General features: G+C 39.6%; 1 protein-coding gene across 1 annotated transcript in view; it reads right to left on the reverse strand.

Moving 5' to 3' along the window:
• The window catches only part of Exoc2 (exocyst complex component 2), a 136,262-nt gene extending 121,087 nt beyond the window's left edge, over nt 1-15,175 (reverse strand). The window contains exons 1-3 of the mRNA XM_013349120.2: nt 15,015-15,175; nt 10,598-10,774; nt 8,025-8,151 (exon numbers count right to left, since the gene is read on the reverse strand). Of these exons, the coding sequence (XP_013204574.1) occupies nt 8,025-8,151; nt 10,598-10,774; nt 15,015-15,132 (422 nt within the window). The 5' untranslated portion in view covers nt 15,133-15,175. The remainder of the gene's footprint in view (nt 1-8,024; nt 8,152-10,597; nt 10,775-15,014) is intronic.
• Between the last annotated feature and the right edge of the window lie 7,823 nt (nt 15,176-22,998).

The following is a 22,998-nucleotide window of genomic DNA, read 5'->3' on the forward strand; positions in this document are numbered from 1 at the left end:
TTATCTCTTAAGACTCATTTCTGCAACACCAGTTCTCACATTAGAAGCTTCAGAGCCTCAGGCAGATTGTATTCCCTGGTACATTCATGTTTATGTATACTTTTTTTTCTTGCAGAACCCTTTTCTGAAAACACTTCCCCAGCCCTGATAAACTGCTCATGACAAATTATAAGGTAAAAACAGAAAATCACTTCATAGACATTTACATTTTATTCAATGAGAAATACCCCTATGCTGAAAGAAAACATGGACAGTTCCAGTATTTCTAGATTTATGTCTGGAGTCTTAATATCTACATATTAACATACACCGCACGCACGCGCGCGCGCGCACACACACACACACACACACACACACACACACACACACACACACGAGCCTCACCATGACCAGTGTGTTATCTTCACCCCAAGGTAATACTTTTTCTTCCTTCTCCCAAGCACGATCAATAGTTGATAGTCTGCCTGTGACAGGGTGGGTAGATGGTAACAGACTCTCTTTCCTCTGTTAGTTACCGTATCACACTGTAGGCTATAATGGGCACTTAGAAACTAGTTTTGCAGGCTAGATGTGGAGGCGTGCGCCTTTAAACCCAGCAATCGGAAGGCAGAGGCAGGTGGATCTCTGAGCCTAGTCTACAGAGCAAGTTTTAGGACACACAGGGAAACACACACCTCAAAAATCAAAAAAAAAAAAAAAAAAAAAAGGAAGGAAGGAAAGGAGGGAGGGAAGGAAGGGAAAGAGAGGGAAACAAACTGGTTTGGGCCTACATGGTAACTGAGAACAGAGGCATCCTTACCCTAAATCTCATCCTGCAGCAAAAGCAGTCACCTTCTAGGAAGCAGACTGAACTACTCACAGGACAAGAACTTTGTCCAACAACCTTGCAGAATCTAAACAGAATCTAGAGAGACAATAACCGTTCAGAGCATACTTGGCCAGGGCTAACCATACATAGCTTTCGCTCCTTACCCCAACCCTGCTTCTTTTGAAACCTAAAGCTGAAAATGGATTTGAGATCAATGGACTCCTTTATCTATCGTGGCAGAGGCAACCAGAACTGAGACACAGAGACCTTCAGCAGCCTGAGAACTTCCCTTAAACTTTTCAAGACTCAGGTAAAACTGGATCCTGCCTTCAACACAGAAAATCTCAGGATGAGCCACTGTGAAGCAGAGCTGAGTTAATTCAACACAGAATGACACATGGTTGACAGAGGAAAGGGGACCAAGAAGAGCGGAAGGCATCTGACAAGAGCACAGTGCGGGCTTTTCTAAGGAGAGCAACACTCCATTTTCTTTACAGCAGTCCTGTGTGCTGTTCTGGGGGCTCCTGATGCTAGTATCTTCAAAGGGTTAGCAGCCAAGGCTACCTGCTAGGTACATGACCTGATATTTCTGCCCTAAAAACCCAGGTACATAACTAAGGCAAGATGGAAGGAGGGAAACTGGGACTTCTCAAGCCCTCAACAGTGCTGCCATAGGAGGCTTGTACTCTGTTCATTGGGTACTGAACCCTATTTAAGCCATGTGTACATTTTCATATGCTTCCGGGGCCTGAATCCATGACCTTCAGATTCATTCAGTTGCTCCCTACATTCGTGTCTGCTGGGTGTCCCTCCTAGGACACACTCCACACAGCACTATCTGCGCTGGGGACAGTGACTGCTGCAAGCCAAGCACACGTCGCTGTCCTCTTACCCTTTATTCAGTGGCCCCGCTCAGATCAGAGATGTCTGAGAAAGACTGATGGGAGTCTTTCTGGAGACGGTCTCAATTTTAAAGAGAACCTAGAAGAAATAGCCATCTTCTGTCCCTGAGCATCATTCTGCCAAGTTTCAAAACCAAGAATTGTGAAAAATATTTTATAATTATGAAGGAAACCGGTTTATCAGAAGAGCAAACCTGAGTTCTGCAAACCTCACTGACATGACTAAGAGTGTCACCTCTGAATTTTGTAGAAGAGAAAGAAATGTCCTTTTGGTTTAAAACAAATGAATTGACATTTTTTGTTACATATAGCTGAAGGCATCTTGATTTACTAATATAGCCTTAAAAATAAGCTAAATATACTAATCTTTTACATGTATATCTGGAAGATGAAACAGAAACCCATAAGAGCACAGGCCCCCAAATCCCTCTGCCTGTAGGCCTGGGAAAGCAGCTAAGCTCTCCAGATTCCATCTACTCCTGAGGATCACAGCGGTTCATTCTTGGCAAGTTTGAGAATTACAGTCGATGGTAATTATGAAAAGCTGCTCAAAAATGCTATTAGCTGTTAAAATTTTCTTCTAGTTTTTATATTTTACAGATTATTTTCTTAAGTACCACTGTGTTTTACTCTAAATGTAGCAAGTAAATTAAATATTCTCATCTTTACAAACGAATAAACATACTTTCAGAGGGTACAAGTCATTAGTCATGGTTTTGCCTGGAACCAGTCTTAGATCTGAAATAAAAGCACTGCTACAGATCTATGTGGATTTAAAATGCCTGTGATGTTCCTCCCAGCAAAAAGAAGGAAGGGACACTGTGTTAGGCTAGCCCATGAGGCACACAGTCACAGCCCACAGAGTAACAGGATCCAGGAGGTCAGCCTTCCAAGTTAAGGGACAGCTCAGCGAGCCTGGGAGAGGGAGCAAGGTGAGTATGCAGACTCCCAGTGTAGTCTTCCCCACCGGCTGGGAGGGAGAGACTGTCAGGCACCAGGAAAACTGTTTTCAGAAGGAATCAAAGCAGTACAGTCACTAACCACTCTTGCTGCCCCTAAAACTGTTTCCGTTAGATGGCAGTGTAAACTCAGACTTCATCCCTCTAGAAAGGGTCAGCCTCGGGCATCTGACCGAGTAGACAGATACATAAGAGGAATGTTCATAAAACACATACGAGAAAACATGCTGTGCTTTCCTTGATGCAGTCATGGAGGGCAGGACGGCTGCGACAGTTAATGGACTGGCGCTGTTCTTTGATGGCATGGGCTACACTCATTTCTCTCGGCTTTAAACTTCAACAAAAATAATTTACAATGTTACATTAAAATATTATAGGAAAAGTTTTATTTTAAAATCTGGTATAGTTTCTGGACTTAGGCACTGTACCATAGCCCACAAATCTACTTCTACAGAATTCTAATGGTAAAATCGAGACACCTCTATGATCTTCCTAGGAATGGCTGCTGTCACCCTGTCTGTTTTGTAAAGGTGACTTTCTAAATGTACTGGGAAAACTGGTCACTATTTCTTTCTGTTGAAAATCTGACCCAATAAGAACAGAGCCAGATGTACACTGCCCAAAAGCCATGTAGAGATAAAACAGCTAATACCTATCAACTGACTGCTCCAGACATCATCCCCCAGGAAGAGTTCACTCAAAAAATGAGCAGAGATTGAAAACAGGAGCCACGCTCTACTTCTCTGCCTTCACTTCACACAAACACCACTGCCAAGGCTTTCTTGATAAACATTCTCCTCGGGCAAAAGGACTTTGAAGAAACAGAATCTAGTGAAGACTTTCACTTACTAGGAGCCTATTTTTATCTCCTTTTACAGCTTAAATAGTTTGTATCCATTATAACTGAAACCAGGCAAGAACATACATATTTGTGACAACCAGCACAGTAAATCAGAAATACAGGCCTTTTACAAGCAAAGCCTCGTCTCAGGCAAAGTGAAGTTACCTTTTCGGAGCAATTAGTAACATTTTTATAAGAGCCATGGCACCATGTGTGCAAAAACATCAGTTAGAAATTTAGGGACATGAAGGACTTTAACAGTCAAAGACACCAATAAATGCCACTTGTTAAAAACTTGTGGGCTGAAAGATGACGGCATGCATGCTGGGTCCACCAATAAAGTATATTAAAACCCGACTCATACCAAGAGCAGCAAGGAGCCTATATTACGCTATTCTCACTTGCATTTTCATGGTCTAAGTACCAGGCACAGCACCACGGGACTCCTCACCCTTCCACTGGACACCTACGTGAGCTACAGTGACCTCCAACATTCACAGGGCCATTACAAGGCGCTGACTCATCTCCCAAAGGCCACCTCCTACTAGTGAGAGTCACCAGGACCACAGAGGATTTTTTTATAATATGCTTTATACTTCTTCAGACCTTGTTAGTTACTGCTTTTCTACTAACAGATAACTGTAAAGTCCCCATGTTCCTCGGCTAATGCTTGAAGATTTTAAATGATTTAAGAAATTCATACACAACATAGTAAAACCAAAGGCAGTAAGGATTAGAATCTGAATGCAACATCACTTTCTACAGGGACAAAAGGGTTTTACTAAAAACTATACGTGGGTTAGGAAAACAATTCCACACTAGTGTGTGACATTCTGCCCCTCCTTTCCCTCACTCTTTTTCTACCTGGGCCAGGGGATGACCCAGTAGAGAGCTCATGCTTTGCTTCACCTCCAGCAAAAGAATCAGCAAATCCTTAAGTAAGAGAAGTCAGTAAACTCCATGTAGTTTTCTAAGGTGGGACGGAGGGAGCAGCAGAGGGAAGGAGAGAAAACCTATTTGAATAAATAATACTTATTTTTAATTTTAACACAGATTATTACTGAATATACTTGCTCATGATAGTTTTAAATGTCAACCTGCCACAACCTCTTGGAAGAGGCCCTAACAGAGAGATCATGGAGAAGCAGGTAAGCCTACAGACATGACTGTGGGGGTTGTCTTGATTGTTAATGGAGGTGGGAAGAACCACTCTGAATGTGGGTGGTGCCAAGTCAAGAGCTGGGCCCTGGATTGCTTAAGAGTGGACTAAGTACTGAGCAACGGGCACTCTTATTTTGCACTTGAGTGTAGATGTGATGTAAAAGGACCAGAACTGGCACAGGAGACATGAACACCAAGTTCTCAGTACAAAGATTTATTTGCCCCACAGTGGCAAAGACAGGGATTAGGAGACAAGTGAGAGGGGAGAAAAGGAGCAAGGGAGAGGGATAAGGGATATTTACCCTGGCGGGACAAAAGACTGCCTCTGAATAAAATAGAGGCACGCATGTCTCATAGGCAAATGGTAGTTTATATAGAGAAAAAGGGAAACTCATGTTAGAATGAGTTCTGATTGGAAATGCTAGCCAAAAGGGGCTCTTGATTGCTGCACTTCAATACTTTGAAACCTGGACCTTGGTGGCCAGTCTCGGGAATGAGTTTGGAATAAGAAAATATCTAAATAAGGAAACAGACTTTAGTGGCTAGCTTTAGAAATGTAAGCTAAAGTTTAATAAGGAAGAATGGGGGAGGTCAAGATCTGCCAGAGCCATGGTTGCCATGCTTGAGCCTACTAAAACCCTTCATGATGTCTTCCGTTCCTGCCTTGACTTCCCCACAATAATACTGTAATCTGGAATCTTAAGTCAAATAAACTCTTTCTCCCCTAAACTGCTTTTAGTCCGGGTATTTTATCATGGCAACAGGAGGAAACTACAGTATTAAAAAGCTCTTTGCCCTGAGTCAGGGACAAGCAAATTATCATGGCGACAACAAGCACACACCCACTGTGGCTGCAGTGCTCGTCTGTCCTCATGCACAGCCCTCACAACAGCCCAGGGAAAGGTCTGATCTTAAGCCCTCAGTAGTAAGCCCTAGGCGCCTAATGCAAAGCCAGAAGGTTTGGCTCCAAGTCACACAACACTACCTCTTAAAAGAAAGGTAAAGAAATGTTTAGCTACAGGCTGTGCAGTATGTTCGAGGTTCCCAGCTTTGTGAGCTATCAGCCATGCTGGGGTGGCCTTTAGTAATACAGTTGTCTGTGACTCATCTCAGCTCCTGTAAGTAACCTGAATAAAATGCATTGGTTCACCAACTGAACTTTGGCTATATCCATACTTTGGTCTGTCATGGGATTCCTATCTGGGGTGAGTAGACATGGCTGTTGTGACTTCCCAGGGAAAGTGTTGTCACACAACAGCTGGAGGTCCTGGGTGTTGGAAGAAACAGGCTGAGCAAACTGTGGAGCAAGCAGCACTCCTCCATGGCCTTTCCGTCAGTTCCTGCCCTCAAAGTTCCTGCTCTGACTTCTCACAGTGATGGAATGTGATCTGAGAGTCTTAAGATAAAATAAGGAAATAATATAAGGAAAGAGCTTACCTTTCCTCCCCTAGTTGCTTTTGGTCATAGTGGTGTTTGTTTGGTTTTGTTTTTCTTTGGGTTTTTCAAGACAGGGTTTCTTTCTCTGTGAAAAAGTCCTAAATGTCCTGGAACTCGCTCTTGTAGACCAGGCTGTCCTCAAACTCAGAGAGCTCCACCTGCCTCTACCTCCCGAGTGCTGGGATGAAAGGCATACACCACCACAGCCTGGCTGGTCACAGCAATAGAAACCCTGACTAAAATGGCTCTGTCTGACTCTCCTACAGAGCATGTGCATCCCCTCAGTCTTTCATCTGTGAGCAGCTTCTTGGCAAAGGAAAATCAGTCAGAATGATTCCTCCCTCCCGACTTCAAGAGTTCTGATGCTACCCCTTCATGGGTAGCATCTGTCAACTGCAAGCCTACCTATCTATGTTTGGCAGTGAGCTCAAACATACCTGCCCTTTACCCTTCTATTTTGAACAGTCTTGATCTTAATTTATAGGATACTAAAACCCTTGAAAATCTAGAATATCCCAAATATCCTAAATACGCTACCTAGACATCCCAAGCTCACTACAAGTAGCTAAATGCCAGGGCTTTTTAATAGACAGCTGAGCAGGAGCATTACAGCAGTGAAAATGCAGTTTTCCCTCAAAAGTATTAATGATCTTCAAGTGTAAGGCATGAAGGTTCCATATTTAAAGATTAATAAAAATGTTCCCCATTCTTAGAAAACCTAAACACGGATATGGTTAAGGCACTAACAGAACTTGCTACCTTCCATAACTCTTCATTAGGTTAATACCCATCATGTAACTCTGTAATCAGAATCACTAAGGCCAGAAAACAGATGAGATAAAAGGAATATGTTATGTAACTGGCTTAAGATACATAAAGGTAGCTGTGGTAGTTGGTCATAGGGAGTGTCACTATTAGGAAGTATGGCTTTGTTGGAGTTGGTATGACCTTGTTGGAGGAAGTGCGCTGTGGGGGCAGGCTTGGAGGTCTCTTTTGCTTAAACTTTGCTCTGTGTGACTGTCAGTTAATTTCCTGTTGCCTGCAAGATGTAGGATTCTCAGCTCCTCCTCCAGCATCCTGTCTGTCTGCATGCTGCCATACTCCCTGCCATGATGACAATGGATTGAACCTCTGAAACTGTAAGCAAGCCATTCCAATTAAATGTTTTCTACTATAAGGGCTGCCATGGTCATAGCGTCTCTTCACAGCAACAGACACACCAACTAAGACAGTGGCCATACTTGGGATTATGAAAACAAAGCTTTCATATATAAAGCTTTCATAAACAAGGCTTTCACTTATAAAACAAGGTATTATTCAACTGGCACAATTCTGATAAACAAAATTAAATAAGTCTAGGTTAAACAAAACTTTAGGCAGGACTTATCAAAAGCAAAAGATTCCTTTGGACCAAATTATTCTAAAATATTACTAGGAAAGTGAAGAAAATCAACAGATTATAATGCTATTGATTTAAATATCATCTAAACATATTAAAATGTGCTAATGCTCATATCATTAATTAAGAGTGTGCTACAACAAGGAGAAGCTTCATAGGAGAATAGTTGACTAGCATGTAAGGGCCCTATATTCCACAACCAAAACCCCAAACTAAAAGTTAGTAGTTATTAAAATTTTTAAACATTTTATAATCACAAAATGTAAACTCCCCCCAAAACAAAATAATTTTGTCAAAGATTTATCTAATAAAAACACTGAAGCAAAACTCATCAAACTTCATAAATTTTATTACAGAAATAATAATTAATAACCAAAATAAATAATAATAGTAAATAATCCATTTGGCTGAGTTGCCTTCACCTGTGCTCTCCAGGACATCCCTGAAGGTGACTCCCTCCACTGAAAGAACATAAAACTCTTAGAAGCCGGAAATTAAAGAGCCAGACAGTACTCACTTTTCAATTTCAATGCCAAGTGGATTTGCAGGACGGAGTGACAAGGGAGGAATCCCTTTATTTCTGTCAGTCCGCATATCATAATAATTCATTTCATCCACCCACACTGCAGACTGATCTAAGATGCCTGTAAAGATGAGAGGTATGCATTCAATAAGATACAAATTCTCCAGGCACCATGTATCTCACCTTTGTTTTTTAAGAGGTTTGGGTACTACAGCTCAAATCTTCTCATGCCTGGTGACTTTATAAAAACTACTGAGATTCTAGAGAACAGCCAAGCACCACCTCTGATCTTAAGTAACTCACAAAACATTCTGAAAAAACAAGACGTTTTCCAAATAACATATAAAATTATTTATACACTGTTAAGTATTGATTGAGTTGATATTAATATTTGGAAAGTTAAATATAAGATACAATGATATGACTTATAATAACTTTTTATTCAAGAAAATACTCTGAACTATGCCAGCTTTTGGCTAAGAAATCTCAAGGCACTAAATCAAGCTAAGCATCAGTGCCACAGAGAGCTCCTTGAACATAACTGCAGAGAAGCTGTCATAGATGTATGACTTATATTTTTGCTTTTGAAAACTCTCAAGAAATGCCTTTTCTTTCTCTAAGCACTGACATGTTTTCATGAATAATTATGCCAAGATAGAACAGTCGTTATTTCTCATACTGTTCATTATTCAGAATGCTGAAAATGTCTTATAACAATACTAAGAATGAAAGAGAGAGAGAGAGAGACAGAGAGAGAGAGAGAGACAGAGAGACAGAGAGACAGAGAGACAGAGAGCGAGCGAGAAAGCGAGCAAGCATTTTTCCCTAGCACAGGCTGATTTGGTAAATCCAACCAAAATATCTAACCATTAAACTGGTTAAAGAGTGCATGGCTTCCATAATGGAAATGGCAAGATTATTCAGGGAAAACTGACTGGGTAAACACCTGCAAACAAGACACAAACTTTACAGAGAGCATTCTCCTTCATGGACCAAACTCTGACAGCACATGCCCATTACCACTCCAGGGACTCCGGGCTGCAACAGAGCAGGACTGAAGAACCAAGCAGCTTGGAGCAAGTGTGCCCTGCTGGCTGCATTGGGAGTGGCAGAGCTGAGGCTTCCCAGAGGAAGGTTGTCTGAACACCGGGCAACAACAGGACTCAGCAAACAGACTACTTGGGCAGCCATAGCAGACATTAACAAGGGCTCCACACAAGCTTGTGCAGAAGTCCAAAACTCCAGGGCTATGTCGTTAACTCTGCACTGCATCTTCTGTGAGCCATTCTACCCTGGGCTGGGCATTCAGAATAAAACTACACTTTCACCTAAATTCTCTTCATGTGCTATAGAACCAAGTATTATAAAATATGAATATTATCAGTATGTTTACACTTCCTCCAGAAAGCTGTAAAACAGGCTCATGCTTTGATTTCAGATTTCACTATCTGAAGATGTGAAAATATATAAATATATATAAGTGGGGTTATATTTCTACATATACATGTATATATCATATACTAATTACAATTTTAGTTTTCCTCTATACATTTTTACTTCAAAATTGTAATAAGGATTTGTGGAGGACAGCACTGTAGAAAAGCTTTATGAGGTGAGATAGATTTAAAAAAAATTTATTTTTCTCTATAGTGAGAGCACTGTCTGAAATAAATTAGGACTGCCATTCTTATATTACACAAAAATCTTATATTTGTATATTTATGCAAGATCTTACAGGATCACAATGAAAGATAAAGTATCCCAGGGAATAATTTTAAAATTACTAATTTGTTCTTTAAAGGTGCTAGACACTTTACATTTATGTTGTAACTTATCTAACTTCCTATGACGTAGATGTCACCACTCTGCTTTTATTACCAGAAAACAGATATTGTAGCTACATAGCTATTGGTAAGAGCCTAGGTTCAGAATTTGAAGTCTGGTTCCTCAGACCCAAATCTTAAGCACTGCAAGGTAGCAGGAGGTAAATACACACAAAAAGAGGAAGTATAACTCCGGAGGACAGAGGACAAAGAAGAGCATTGGAAGCTAGAAGGCTACATTCCATCTCGCCCTGGAAGGATACAAAAAATAAAGGGGGGGAGGGGGAGGAGATCATTTAGATAAAACCATCACGGATTTGGTCAACCTAGAAGCTACTCCACTTTGAATCTTAATGGTGTAACAGTGTTAAAGCAATGTCAATGTCACATGTTCAAGATCAAAAAGCCAGAACTAGAATCCCAAACTGCCATGGAGACAGATTTTATCAGTTGTAAGACGTATCTTCCAACTGTCATCTTTACACTGACAGTCACTTAGTAAACTACCTTTCAAAAGAATGCTGCACAGTGAGTTCAGAGCCAGCCCGCGAGGCTCTACCATGGCAGAGAAAACAGTCATGAACAAAAGAGGTAATGCAAACTAAGAGACGCATCCTGGTGTCATCAAAATGAACACACTACATGCAACGAGAATGAGAATTAAGTGGGTTTGACAAAATCCACCAGTGTTAGCCTCTGAAGGCCAATATGCTCTCCTTAAAATAAAGTCACCACGAGTCTTACCTATTTTTTCAGGTTTCAGTAGTTTAAAAGATACTGTTGAGGTTCCTTTGCCCCCTGACTTAGTTGTGACAATAATGTCTCCTTTGTCATTTTTGGCTTGGCCCACGCGACACACAATTTTACTTGCAGACATCCATTCTGCCGTGAGGAGGCAATTATGGCCACAAATCGTCAAGCCTGGAAGTAAAAGCAGGTATACAACAAATTAAAAACAAACAAATCAACCACATTTCCTATTCCAACAGATGTCAAAGACAATGCCTGGCAGACATGGAGCCTACTGAGTCACCACCGCCCCACTCCATCTCCCTGGTCTTCTCTCTGACACCTAAGACTGCTTTCAGACTGTATTAAGCTTTTTCCACTCTCAGCAGAATTAGAACAATTATGGGCTACAGCTAAGCCCAGGCACTCAGATTACTTAGACTATAAGACTCCCAATTGTTTCCAGAAAGCACTGCTACCATAAGAAGTTTAAGTTATTGACACAAGGAATAAAACACATGAGACATTTAGGGATCATTTCCTAAAAAATTCTAAACTTATCCATCTTCTAAAAAGAATCTGAGTGTGCTGTTTCCAGTGCTCTGTTACACTCAGTCTTATTGAATGCACTGAGCTGGGTACTGAATTATTTCAAGCAAAGGCTAGAGCACAGTGACTCAGACGCACTCTAGGCCACTATCGGATGACTCTCAGCTTTTATATCGCCTCAGCAGCTTCTCGGTGGTAGTTTATCTGCTTTAGTAGTTTCCTAACAAAACATCACTATACTAGCCTTCCACCATTCAGCTTCCTAATAAACCAGCAACCCCAACTCAGGCCCATCGCCAAGCTCTGACATGACTGAAAGCAACACCCAGCCAGGGTGTCTGAGAGAGAATGACTCAACTCTAATTGCCAGAGTATAGTGTAAAAACACTGTATGGTAAAGCATATTCATAAGATAATATTTCAGATGCACCTCATATGAGTAAATATGAATGATATCCAGGAATGCACAGGTGGCATCAACTAGTCAAGAACAAGGCTATGTGCTGTATGAGAGACTGCTTGTTTCCTGGCTGCCCAGACTCCAGAAATAACCACACAGAAACTATATTAATTAAATCACTGCTTGGCCCATTAGCTCTAGATTCTTATTGGCTAGCACTTACATGTTAATTTAACCCATTTCTATTAATCTGTGTATCGCCACAAGGCTGTGACTTACCAGGTGAAGTTCTGGCTTCTGTCTCCACTAGGATTAATGGCTTCTCTTTGACTCTGCCTTCCTTCTCCCAGCATTCAGTTTAGTTTTCCCTACCTAGCTCTACTCTACCCTATCACAGGCCTAAGACAGTTTCTTTATTAACCAATGGTATTCACAGCATACAGAGGGGAATCCTACATCACCTCCTCTTTTGTGTGTAAATAAAAAGGAAGGTTTTAACTTTAACATAGTAAAATTACATATAACAAAACAGTTATCAAGCAAGAATTATAGTTACAATATTTATATCTACTTTATCTTTTATCATGACTAAGGAAAACTCTATCTATTCTTCAACTCCATCAAAGATTCCAGAAGGATATAATATTACCTAAGTAAACAGGAAGTACACTGTAAGCAACTTCTAAAACTCTAGAATTGACAGAAACCTCTCACTGCCTAGAAAGTCACTCAAAGTTCTTCTGTATCATTGGGGCATCCAATCTTCAGCCCACAGGCCCAAAGTATCCACCAGACTTTTCCACGTAGCAGGAAATTTCAAAGACAGTTCTGCCTATATTGGCAGCATGTCAGTCACTTTCTTCTGTATCCTGCAGAATGTCTAGCAGACTCTTTCATGAAGCAGGAACCTCAAAAGATCATCTCACCTTTAGGCAAGTTCAGCAGTCATTTCTCTGTGGGTCCTGCTTGTCCAGTTCATAAACCATAGCATCAAGCAGTCCAGGCAAGAGCAGTTTCTTGCCAATATGGCTAACAAACTCCATAAGGAGCCTCTTTGATGCCCATCAAACACCTGAAATAGATTGGTGCTACCAGGAGTAGATATGTCTAATTGTGATGAAAAGTCCTAAGTTCTTAAAACATTTTAAATGTCATATTGGGAAGGTCTCTGAAAGATTTGAAGAATACCTATCTAACTGAAATATATCTCTATACATCTAGAAAATCTTTTTTTTTTTTCAAGACAGGGTTTCTCTGTGGTTTTGGAGCCTGTCCTGGAACTAGCTCTTCTAGACCAGGCTGGTCTCGAACTCACAAAGATCCACCTGCCTCTGCCTCCCAAGTGCTGGGATTAAAGGCGTGCGCCACCACCGCCCGGCTTCTCTGTGGTTTTGGAGCCTGTCCTGGAACTAGCTCTTCTAGACCAGGCTGGTCTCGAACTCACAAAGATCCACCTGCCTCTGCCTCCCAAGTGCTGGGATTAAAGGCGTGCGCCACCAGCGCCCGGCTACATCTAGAAAATCTAACTAACATGACTACAAGCTTGACTATTATAGATGATTATCTATTAACTTATATTTCTTCACTATATATTACATTTTTAAATGAGCTGTACAAACACAATACCTTAATCAAGAGCAAAAATATACAAATATGCATCCGCTCATATGTTTCCAAGGTTCCTCTAAGTTAAGTATATGATCTGCATTTTACTCCAAAAGATTAATAATCGGCATATAATTTAGATATAGATTCCAACAATTATTTTGAATATCACAAAATGAAAATAAGACCTTTTTTAATTGTTTAAGCCCCCCCCCTTTTTTGCTTACTTACAATTTTCTAACAAATCTACCTCACGAAATATAATAGCATCATTATTGTTTGGGAGGCACTGGAATTTTTGTATTGACACTGTTTGTTGAGACAGGGTCACACTGTGTTGTGCTGACTTGCTGGAACTCCATACTGACCAGGCTGAACTCAACCTCACAGAGATCTATCTGCTTCCTCTGACTCCATGTGCTGGGCTCAAAGGAGCACACTGCCCTTCCTGGTTTTGCCTCAGGTTTTTTTTTTTTTTTTTTTTTTTTTTTTTTTCGAGACAGGGTTTCTCTGTGGCTTTGGAGCCTGTCCTGGAACTAGCTCTGTAGACCAGGCTGGTCTCGAACTCACAGAGATCCGCCAGTGCTGGGATTAAAGGCATGCGCCACCATCGCCCGGCATTGCCTCAGGTTTTAAAATGTAACTTGACAACATAGGTGTCATCTCAGTTAAAAACACAGAAATTATTTATCAAGTTGAGCATGCTATTTTTTAAAAATGGTTTATTGGCAACAGATAAGACAGGTTGAAAGGTAAACTAGCAAGGTTATGAAAGTAATATTCACCTGGTCAAATAAAAATAGCATCATCCAAAGCTAAAGCAAGATTAAAATGTACAGAGACTGCTGACTCTCATATTTTGACACTAGAGGTTACAATCTTAGAAATAAATTTCATCTATATGGTATGTTTTCACGCATTCCAAGGGTTTTCCCCCCCAACATGGATGAAGAGACAACTGGACTGAACTACGTCAAAAGCCAAGACATTGAATTAGACATGATGATCTCTGGGTTGGAATGTGGCTCCTTCGGTAGAAGGCTTGCCTAGCACATGCAAAGCCCTGGGTCTGATCCCCACCAAAGCATACATCAAGCATGGTTGTGCCTGCCTACAATCCCAGCAATTGGTAGGAAGGGGCAAAGATCAGGGCCATCCTCTTCACTCACTTATCTTTGTAAAAATAAATTTAAGAGATGTTTCTTAACCACGAAAAATTATCAAAAAGGGGAAATTGTACATAATACAGTTAAATAACATAAGCAAAGGTGATTATCTGGGAAGCACAAACCTCAATTATAAACTACAATGCTGTACTTCAATTTGTTTCCTCTATAAAGAAAACATTTCCTGAATAGTCAAAATCTAGTCACCAGCAGCCAGCACAGAAAGGCGGTTCCAGCTCAGACTAACTGGGTCTCTGGCAGTAACGAACTCAGTCGAAAGAATGCCAAGTCTAGAACAGACTCATGTGAAAGATTAGGGCAGTCTCCAACAGCATGTGCTGGGAATGCACCTCTACACCCTATTTTGTAGTTCATATAATTGATCACAAAATTATATTGTAGATTTGCCTCTAGCCCAACTATTCAACAATCATTTCTATTTTCAAAACCAGCATTTAGCTTTCATCATTAGCAAAATAAGCAGGGCACACCAAGCTGAAGGAGTGGAAACAAATCTCAGCCATGACAAATTTTCCAAAGGACTTGGAGAAAGACAGCATAGAGATCATTTGATAGATAATGACTTCCAAAAAAAAAAATCATTTTTATTCAGGCCATTTTATAGAGATCACTACTTGAAAACTATGTAGCCTACCTTAACAATTCAAAATAAAACCATCTTGTTATAATACATTGGAGGCCATGCCCTTACCTATAAGGTCAGTGGGACCAGTACCCAGGTTCTCCCCTCGAATTGTGACCTTGGTCCAAGGTATTCCTTCATTTGGAGAGATGCCTGTCACAAGCGGAGGCTGCCGGGATCGAGACATTGTGCTTTATGTAGCAAACACGTGATCCAGTTATAGAAGCAACCTGTTAAAAAAAAGGAAGAAAGATTGATACCAATTGAGATAACACTAACTATAAGCATATAGATGTTTGACAGTTGGTACCAACACATATTATTCATCCACTATAGTTGTGGAGTTTTTATTGGTTCGGTCATTCAGTAAATATTTACTAAAGATGAAGTTTATGATGGACACTTGTTAGCACTGTGAAAAATATTTCATAGAAACAAAGAGCATTCCAAATGTTTTCAACATGTTGTTACTGAATATAGGCCTATGCAACAGAATCTCAAAGGCACACATGAAGTCATTCTATTGTTCTACTCTCCAAGTTTTCTAAGAAACATACTCTAGCTGTAATTAAAATACATTTATAAGCTGGGTAGTGGTGGCATATGCCTTTAATTACAACACTCGGAAGGCAGAGGCAGGTGGGTATCTGTGAGTTAGAGGCCAGGCTGGTCTACAAGGGCTAGTTCCAGGATAGGCTCCAAAGCTACAGAGAAACCCTGTCTTGAAAAAGAAAATATTCAAATAAGTGTAAAAATTCACTTCATTATGAATTATTGTGCAGTTTATATTTTCTATAATGTAGTAGATATATATGCTTACAACTCATAATACAAATGTCCTCATATGAATTACAAATACTTTCTGAAAACCTATGGCATACATTTATGGGCAGAAACACATATTTCCTTACTACTAAGGAAGGCAGCATGAATAAAAATGCACATTGGGAAGTCAAATAGAGGTATGCTCAAATCCTGTATCCCTTCACTCTCAGCGATTATTGGTTAGTACTCCAATTAAACATCTAATCAATTCCAGCCCTGCTTTTAAAAACCTTTGTAAGATACTCTCAGTTCGCAAAATACTTAGTGCTGTATTTAAACTTGGCTAGAACTAGACTCTTCTAGCACTCCTCCTCCATCTTCAGACACTTCATTCCCATTCAAAACCAGAATATCAATCATCTCTGGAAATGCTGAAGATGCTCTACATCCTACAGCATCAAATAGTTAGCCAAGACTTATGTCTTATGTAAACATTAACAAACAGATCTATTGCATTAATGGGCAAGTCCACATTCATCCTTATTAACTGGCAAAATTCTCTATCAAAGACTGCTTCAAAAGAAATTTATTTATGCTTTATTATCAAAAAGTGTTTATATATTAACTTTATATACCTAAGAACATCTCTGTAAATAGAAGCAACAAGGAGAAAACCGGCAAAATCAACTGTACTATAATGTGGGATTCCCCTCTGTATGCTGTGAATACCATTGGTTAATGAAGATGCTGTTTTGGGCCTGCACAGGGTGGAATGGAGGTAGGCAGAGAAAACTAAACTGAATGCTGGGAAAAGAAGGCGGAGTCAGAGAGATGCTGTATAACCACCAGAGGGGAAAGACTCGAGCTGCCAACCAGAACCTTGCTGGTAGACCACAACCCTCATGGTAAAATATAAAATAATGGAAATGGGTTAATTCAAGATATAAGAGCTAGCCAATAAGAAGCTAAAGCTAAAAGGCCAAGCAGTGATTTAATTAAAACAGTTTCTGTATGATTATTTTGAGTCTGGGCAGCCGAGAACTAAAGACCAGCCCTTCTACTACAGTACTAAGTCAATTCAGAACTAAAAACTGAGCTTAACTATTAGAATTAGCATCTATATATAAAAATCAGTTGTTTAGTGTAGTAATAGGAGCGGCGGGGCTGTGTCCCCGGCACCCCGGCCACCTGGCTAGCTTATGCCCCGAAATAACAACACACAAACTGTATTCGTTTAAACACTGCTTGGCCCATTAGCTTTAGCCCTTACTGGCTAATTCTGATATCCCAATCAACCCATCTCTAATAAACTGTAGCACCGGTCTTACCGGGAAAGATTCTAGCCTATGTCCATTCTGGGTTGGAGCTTCATCGCGTGTGCCTCAGAGAGCAGAGCTCTCATATCCGCCCTGGAGAGGAGAGCATGGCATCTCTCTCTGAGGCGTCTGCCCCCGAGAGGAGAGCTCTCGAGTCTGAGCTCACTTCCTCTTCCTCCCAGCATTCTGTTCTGTTTACTCCACCCACCTATGTTTTAACCTATGAGGGCCAAGCAGTTTCTTTATTGCTTAACCAATGAAATCAACAGATTGATATATGACACTCCCACATCAGTTTAGAGCTAGAGAAATGGTGCAGCAGTTAAGTGCATACTGCTCTTGCAAGGGACCCAAGTTTGATTCTAAGAACCACCCTGAACAGCTCACAACCAGTTCTAGGATAAATTGATGTCTCTAACATCTGTGGGCACATGTACTCACGTGCACATACATATACATAATTAAAAACAATACAAATGAACCTTTAAAATTAAGCTATTTAAAATATTCTAGGAGGAAATAATTGGAAAATAAAAATTTTCAAATTCTATCAACAAGCTACAGAAGTATTTCAACTGAACTGTGTTCGCAGCCATCACCAGGCCGCTCTCTAATGTCAGCAGTGCCTCTCGCTTGCCGAGCTCCAGCCAAAGGAGAAGGGGGTTAAGTCAGGAGGTGCTCATACCGTGGCTCATACAAAGCTGACTGCCCGTAAATCCACCAGTGGTAAAGCACCCAGGAAACAACTGGCTACAAAAGCGGCTCCCAATAGTGCGCCCTTTACTGGAGGGGTGAAGAAACCTCATCGTTATAAGGCCTACTACTGTGGCACTCCGTGAAATTAAACACTACCAGAATTCCACTGAAATTCTGATTTGTAAACTCCCCTTCCAGGGTCTGGTGTAACAAATTGCTCAGGACTTCAAAACAGATCTGCACTTCCAGAGCGCAGCTATTGGTGCTTTGCAGGAGGCAAGTGAGGCCTATCTGGTTGGCCTTTTTGAAGATACCAACCTGTGTGCTACCCATGCCAAACGTGTAACAATTATACCAAAAGATACATAGCACGTCGCATACGCGGTGGAGAACATGCTTAAGAATCCACTATGAGGGGAAACATTTCATTCTCAAAAAAATTTTTTCCTCTTCTTCCTGTTATCAGCACTTCCGAATGTTAGCTATTTTTCCATGGGATCAAAAGGTACTTAAGTATATGACTGCGAGTGGAAAAATCGGGGACAGAAATCAGGTGTTGGCAGTTTTTCCATTCTCATTTGTGTGTGAATTTTTTATATAAATGCAGATGTAAAGCACTAATGCAAGCAGAATGTTCCAGTGAACACATTTTAACAGTTCAACTTCGTAACAACTATAAAGAAACCTGTTATTTTCTGGACAATGCCAGCATTTGGATTTTTCTAAAAAAATAAGTCAATTTCTTATTGAGGGCAAAAAAAAAAAAAAAGTAGTTCAGCTGGGAATGCTTGCCTAACATGCATAGAGACCTGGGTTAGATCCACAACAGTACATACACTGAGGGCAGTAGCCTTTGCCCATAGTCAAGGACTTGAGACACAGGCAAGATGATCAGAAGTTCAAGGTCAGCCTTGGCTACATAGTGACTTCGAAGACAGCCTAGTAAGAATGAGCATTTGTGTCAAAAAAACCAATAGCAATAGGTTGCCTATGGGCTGGAGAGATGGCTCAGTGGTTAAGAGCATTGCCTGCTCTTCCGAAGGTCCTGAGTTCAATTCCCAGCAACCACATAGTGGCTCACAACCATCTGTAATGAGGTCTGATGCCCTCTTCTGGCCTGCAGACATACAGAAAGAATATTGCATACATAATAGATAAATATTTTTAAAAAAACAACTCTGTTAGGGAATATTATTTTCAGGTGTGTGACATTTGTTTGCACTGCATTTAACTCAGTGAAGCTGTGATTCTTTGCCTGTCTAAAACACCTGATGGTCTAATAAAGCACTGAACGGCCAATAGCAAGGCAGGAGCAAGGGTAGGTGGGGCCGGCAGGCAGAGTATAGATAGGAGAAATTTGGGGGAGGGGGAAAGAGGAGCAAGAAAACAAGGAGAGGAGGACATCAGGGGCCAGCCACCCAGCTACACAGAGGAAGAACTAAAAAAAGGTATACAGAAATAGAGAAAGATAAAAGCCCAGGGGAGAAAAGAAGTCAGGATAATTTAAGTTAAAGAAAGATGGAAAGAAACAAGCCGAGCTGAGGCCGTGAGTTTATAGCTAAGAATAAATCTCCGTGTGTGATTTATTTGGTAGCTGGGTGGCAGGCCCTAAAAAACCGTAAAACACACACACAACACAATTCTATTCTAGTAATGAAATCAGTGAACAGATAAACAGAATGATTACTGTGGAAAGTCCTTTACTAGCCTATGACCATTAATACATCATTACAAAGAAAAACCACTCAGGGAAATTAAAACAAGTAAGTACATGATTTGAAAAAAATGGATATTCACATAGTATTTAAACATCTCCCTATAAATGAACTTCAAAGGAAAATAGGCAGTGCCCAAGTCAAATTAATAATATTAGATAAACCTATAATGAAAAGCAATTTTATAAAAGAACTGACTGCAAGGTACACTCAGAAAGTGCCAGGTTAAAGAAAAAAAGACTGAGTATCCTCTGCTGGGGGCTCCACTTACACAACACTAGAGCTAAATATCCATTCCATCTAGTCATGACTATTGGATGGGATCCCAGAATAGAACATTTCCTATCAACTACATCATCGGAAGGATTGTCACCCACTGTATTTGAATTTGGGATTGGGCAGTATGGTATCACTGGTAAACTTTCCAAAGTAGATAATGGTCCTGCGACAATATGAACCCATGTGCTTAGTGACTCTCTGTTGAAATATTTACAAAGTGGTGTAATTGATATAACTACACTATGCAATATAAACCCTATGCTTAGTAACTGCATACTAAAGTCTGTAGGACGTAATGTATTTGACAATATGAGCCCTGTACTTAGTGGCTACACACTGAAGTATTTAGGAAGTGTTGTTCTTTATTTTCAAACGGCAACAGAAAGAACAAACACGGATAAAGAAAATGGGCCAAAAAGAAAGCATTTGATGATCTGCCTAAGGGTTAGGCAAGAATTGTTACTTTTAATATTCTTGCTTTTTTTTTAAAATTTTGAAGTATTATTTTAAATTAAAACACAAACACAACAGGCTAACATCCTATATAGCTCATATTAATTAAAAAGTCTCACAATAAATATATTTATACCTATCACTGACAAAGTGCACAAACAAGCAACCAATAAATTGATTTAAATAATAGTGATAATCAATAGGCTAAAAATAAATAGTTAATTTTACATAAAATAGCATTTTACAAATAATTATTCTATTAAAGGGATAACTATTGCTGACTATTCATCTAAAAGAATATATGAGTTTTTCAAATACTTAAGTATATGCTTGGAAACTACAGTGTGGAATTTAGCCTGGTAATGTATTAATAAAAATTTAAGGACCTACAAAAACATATATTTGGGGAGTGGGAGTTCTAACAACTGTTTTAACGAATAACAATAATATCCCAAAGATACTATAACACTTAATGCATTGAAAATAGACAAGAAAAGATTGAATAATTAACTTGTCTCATGGATTAACATCCACAAACCAGTTCTTGACAAAGGAAAACCCTCCTTTAATTGACATGGAAAATTGGGTCCTTTGGGTGATTTGATTATCTTACTGACACACTTGAAATTACAGCCCAAATTGGATAAGCATGTGACTTTTTTTTGGACTATTTTCAGAATCTGGTGTAGTTCACCTAAAGAACCAAATTTCTAAGTACAAATACTCTGCTCTCTTTGTTGCCAGAAAAACAGTAGCATGACAATTTAATGAAAGTAAGTAACTACCATTGATATTACAGGGGAAAGATAACTAACAGGAATGTTACTGTCAGTAATTCTTGACAATGGTGACTCGGGCTAGCAGAAGGGATGTACTTGTATTCACAAAGAAAGAAAACATTTTATTAATCCAATGAATGCCAAGTCCTTCATCTGAACAAACTGCCCAGTAATACGCAATGAATTTTAGCTACTTCTGCACCATGACTGTCACCTGCTGCCCAAGATTCCCTACCATGTAGGATTCTCACCACTCTAAAAGCAGCAAGCCAAAAAAAAACTTCTTCTATAAGTTACCTTGGTGTTGGAGCTGTCCAAAAGAAATCACCATGTTATAGTGCAGACTCACAGAGACACAACCTGGAGATCTGAAGTTTTCAAAAATGGTTTGTACACTTAATCCTCACATTTTTTTTAAATAGTCACCAAACAATCCCTCACATCTGACTCAGAAGTGAGAAAGTAAACTGCTTCAGAGTTTAAAGTCTCCAAAACGGTTAGTCACCAAAAATGTTAAGACTAAACAATTGTTAATCTCCCTGAATCAAGAGATTTTAACAAGACAATTTTCAACTGATTTGTGTAATCCTCTCCATAAGACAGGTGGAATTTAGAAATAAGCAAAACTCTAATTATTCCATCATCAAAACTAATATGAAATTATTCATTACTGATTAAAATATAGTCATGAGAATACACCCCAAAATAAAAGTTCCTAAGTCCACAGACAATTAATCTACCTATTATCAAACTAAAATTTAATATGCAATAATGAGCATACTCTCAATGAGACTGTTCGTCACTGCACTAACACTTTATAATATCTTCTATTCCTCAGGTAATGAAATACCCATTTTATTTTCTGGGGCAATGGTTCAGCAGTTAAGAGAACTTGCTCTTCCCCAGGATCCGGATTCCCATAACCCACATCAGCTTACAACAGTCTGTAACTCCAATTCTCAGAGATTCAGTTCCCTCTTCTGGCTTCCATGGGCACCAAGCACACACATGCATGCAAGCAAAGCACTCATACACATATAATTAAATAATTACTATTCTCTAAGTTGAAATAATGGAACATAATGGGCAAAAGGAAAAATAAAAATGGAAGCTTTGTTTACTCAAAAGTTTTCCTATAAGCAAATCTTGATTCAAGATGAGCAGGGAGTTCCAGGAATTCTTGAGTGCACTTTTCAGTGACCTAGTTGCCTTTGAGCCATGCATGACCCTATAACCCCAAATACTCTCATAGGTTTTCTAAGCTATACTTGGATTCAATCTCCTTAAGTTTTTAGATGTTCTCCCTATCTGCAGTAAACATACATTTGTTTGTGTCCCCAAGAAAAGTCACACAACAGTCCCTTAAGTAAATATATGAAAATTAATAGCCAACTCAATCTTTATATATGATAAATCCAAAGTCTAAAGTTATAGGTGTCAACTCTATGCAACAGAAAGTTTGTAAGTAACCTCAGACTTCCCACAACACCAAAAGAAGGTGGATACTGATTTACAGTAGTACAGTATGGACCACAGCTAATGTTATGTGGCCAGACCGCATCTTCACATTTACCTCCATTGTGAATGGCACCATGTTTAGTCTGCATGCTTAAGCACTGATAAATGTTAACTTAGCAAATATATACAATCTACATATATGTATGGATTTTGTTCATTTTAAAGTATTTTATGCTGCAGGGATCCTCTGGATTAAAAAAAAATTACAAATATCCATACACAAAAAAAAAAATCTGCCAATCAGTGGACCAAAGCAATTCGAATCCATGCTATTAGAAAGTCAGATGTATATTGTTCAAGCATAGGCACAAACCTGAAGATCTTGGAATCTTCTCAAAATGTTTCCCAAAATTGGAACCCAGACAAAACAATTTTAATAATATGCTAATAAATATGTACACACAAGTGCAAAATCCATCATACTTTCAGAGAAACTGAGCTTATTAAGTTAAAAGTCTCTCAAAATAATATATGTTTAAGAGGAGAAATTTCTCATTCTTCACAATAGTATTTCATAATAAAATAATACAAT

The sequence above is a fragment of the Microtus ochrogaster genome, chromosome 16 (genome assembly GCF_000317375.1).
Source record: "Microtus ochrogaster isolate Prairie Vole_2 chromosome 16, MicOch1.0, whole genome shotgun sequence".
NCBI lineage: Eukaryota > Metazoa > Chordata > Mammalia > Rodentia > Cricetidae > Microtus > Microtus ochrogaster.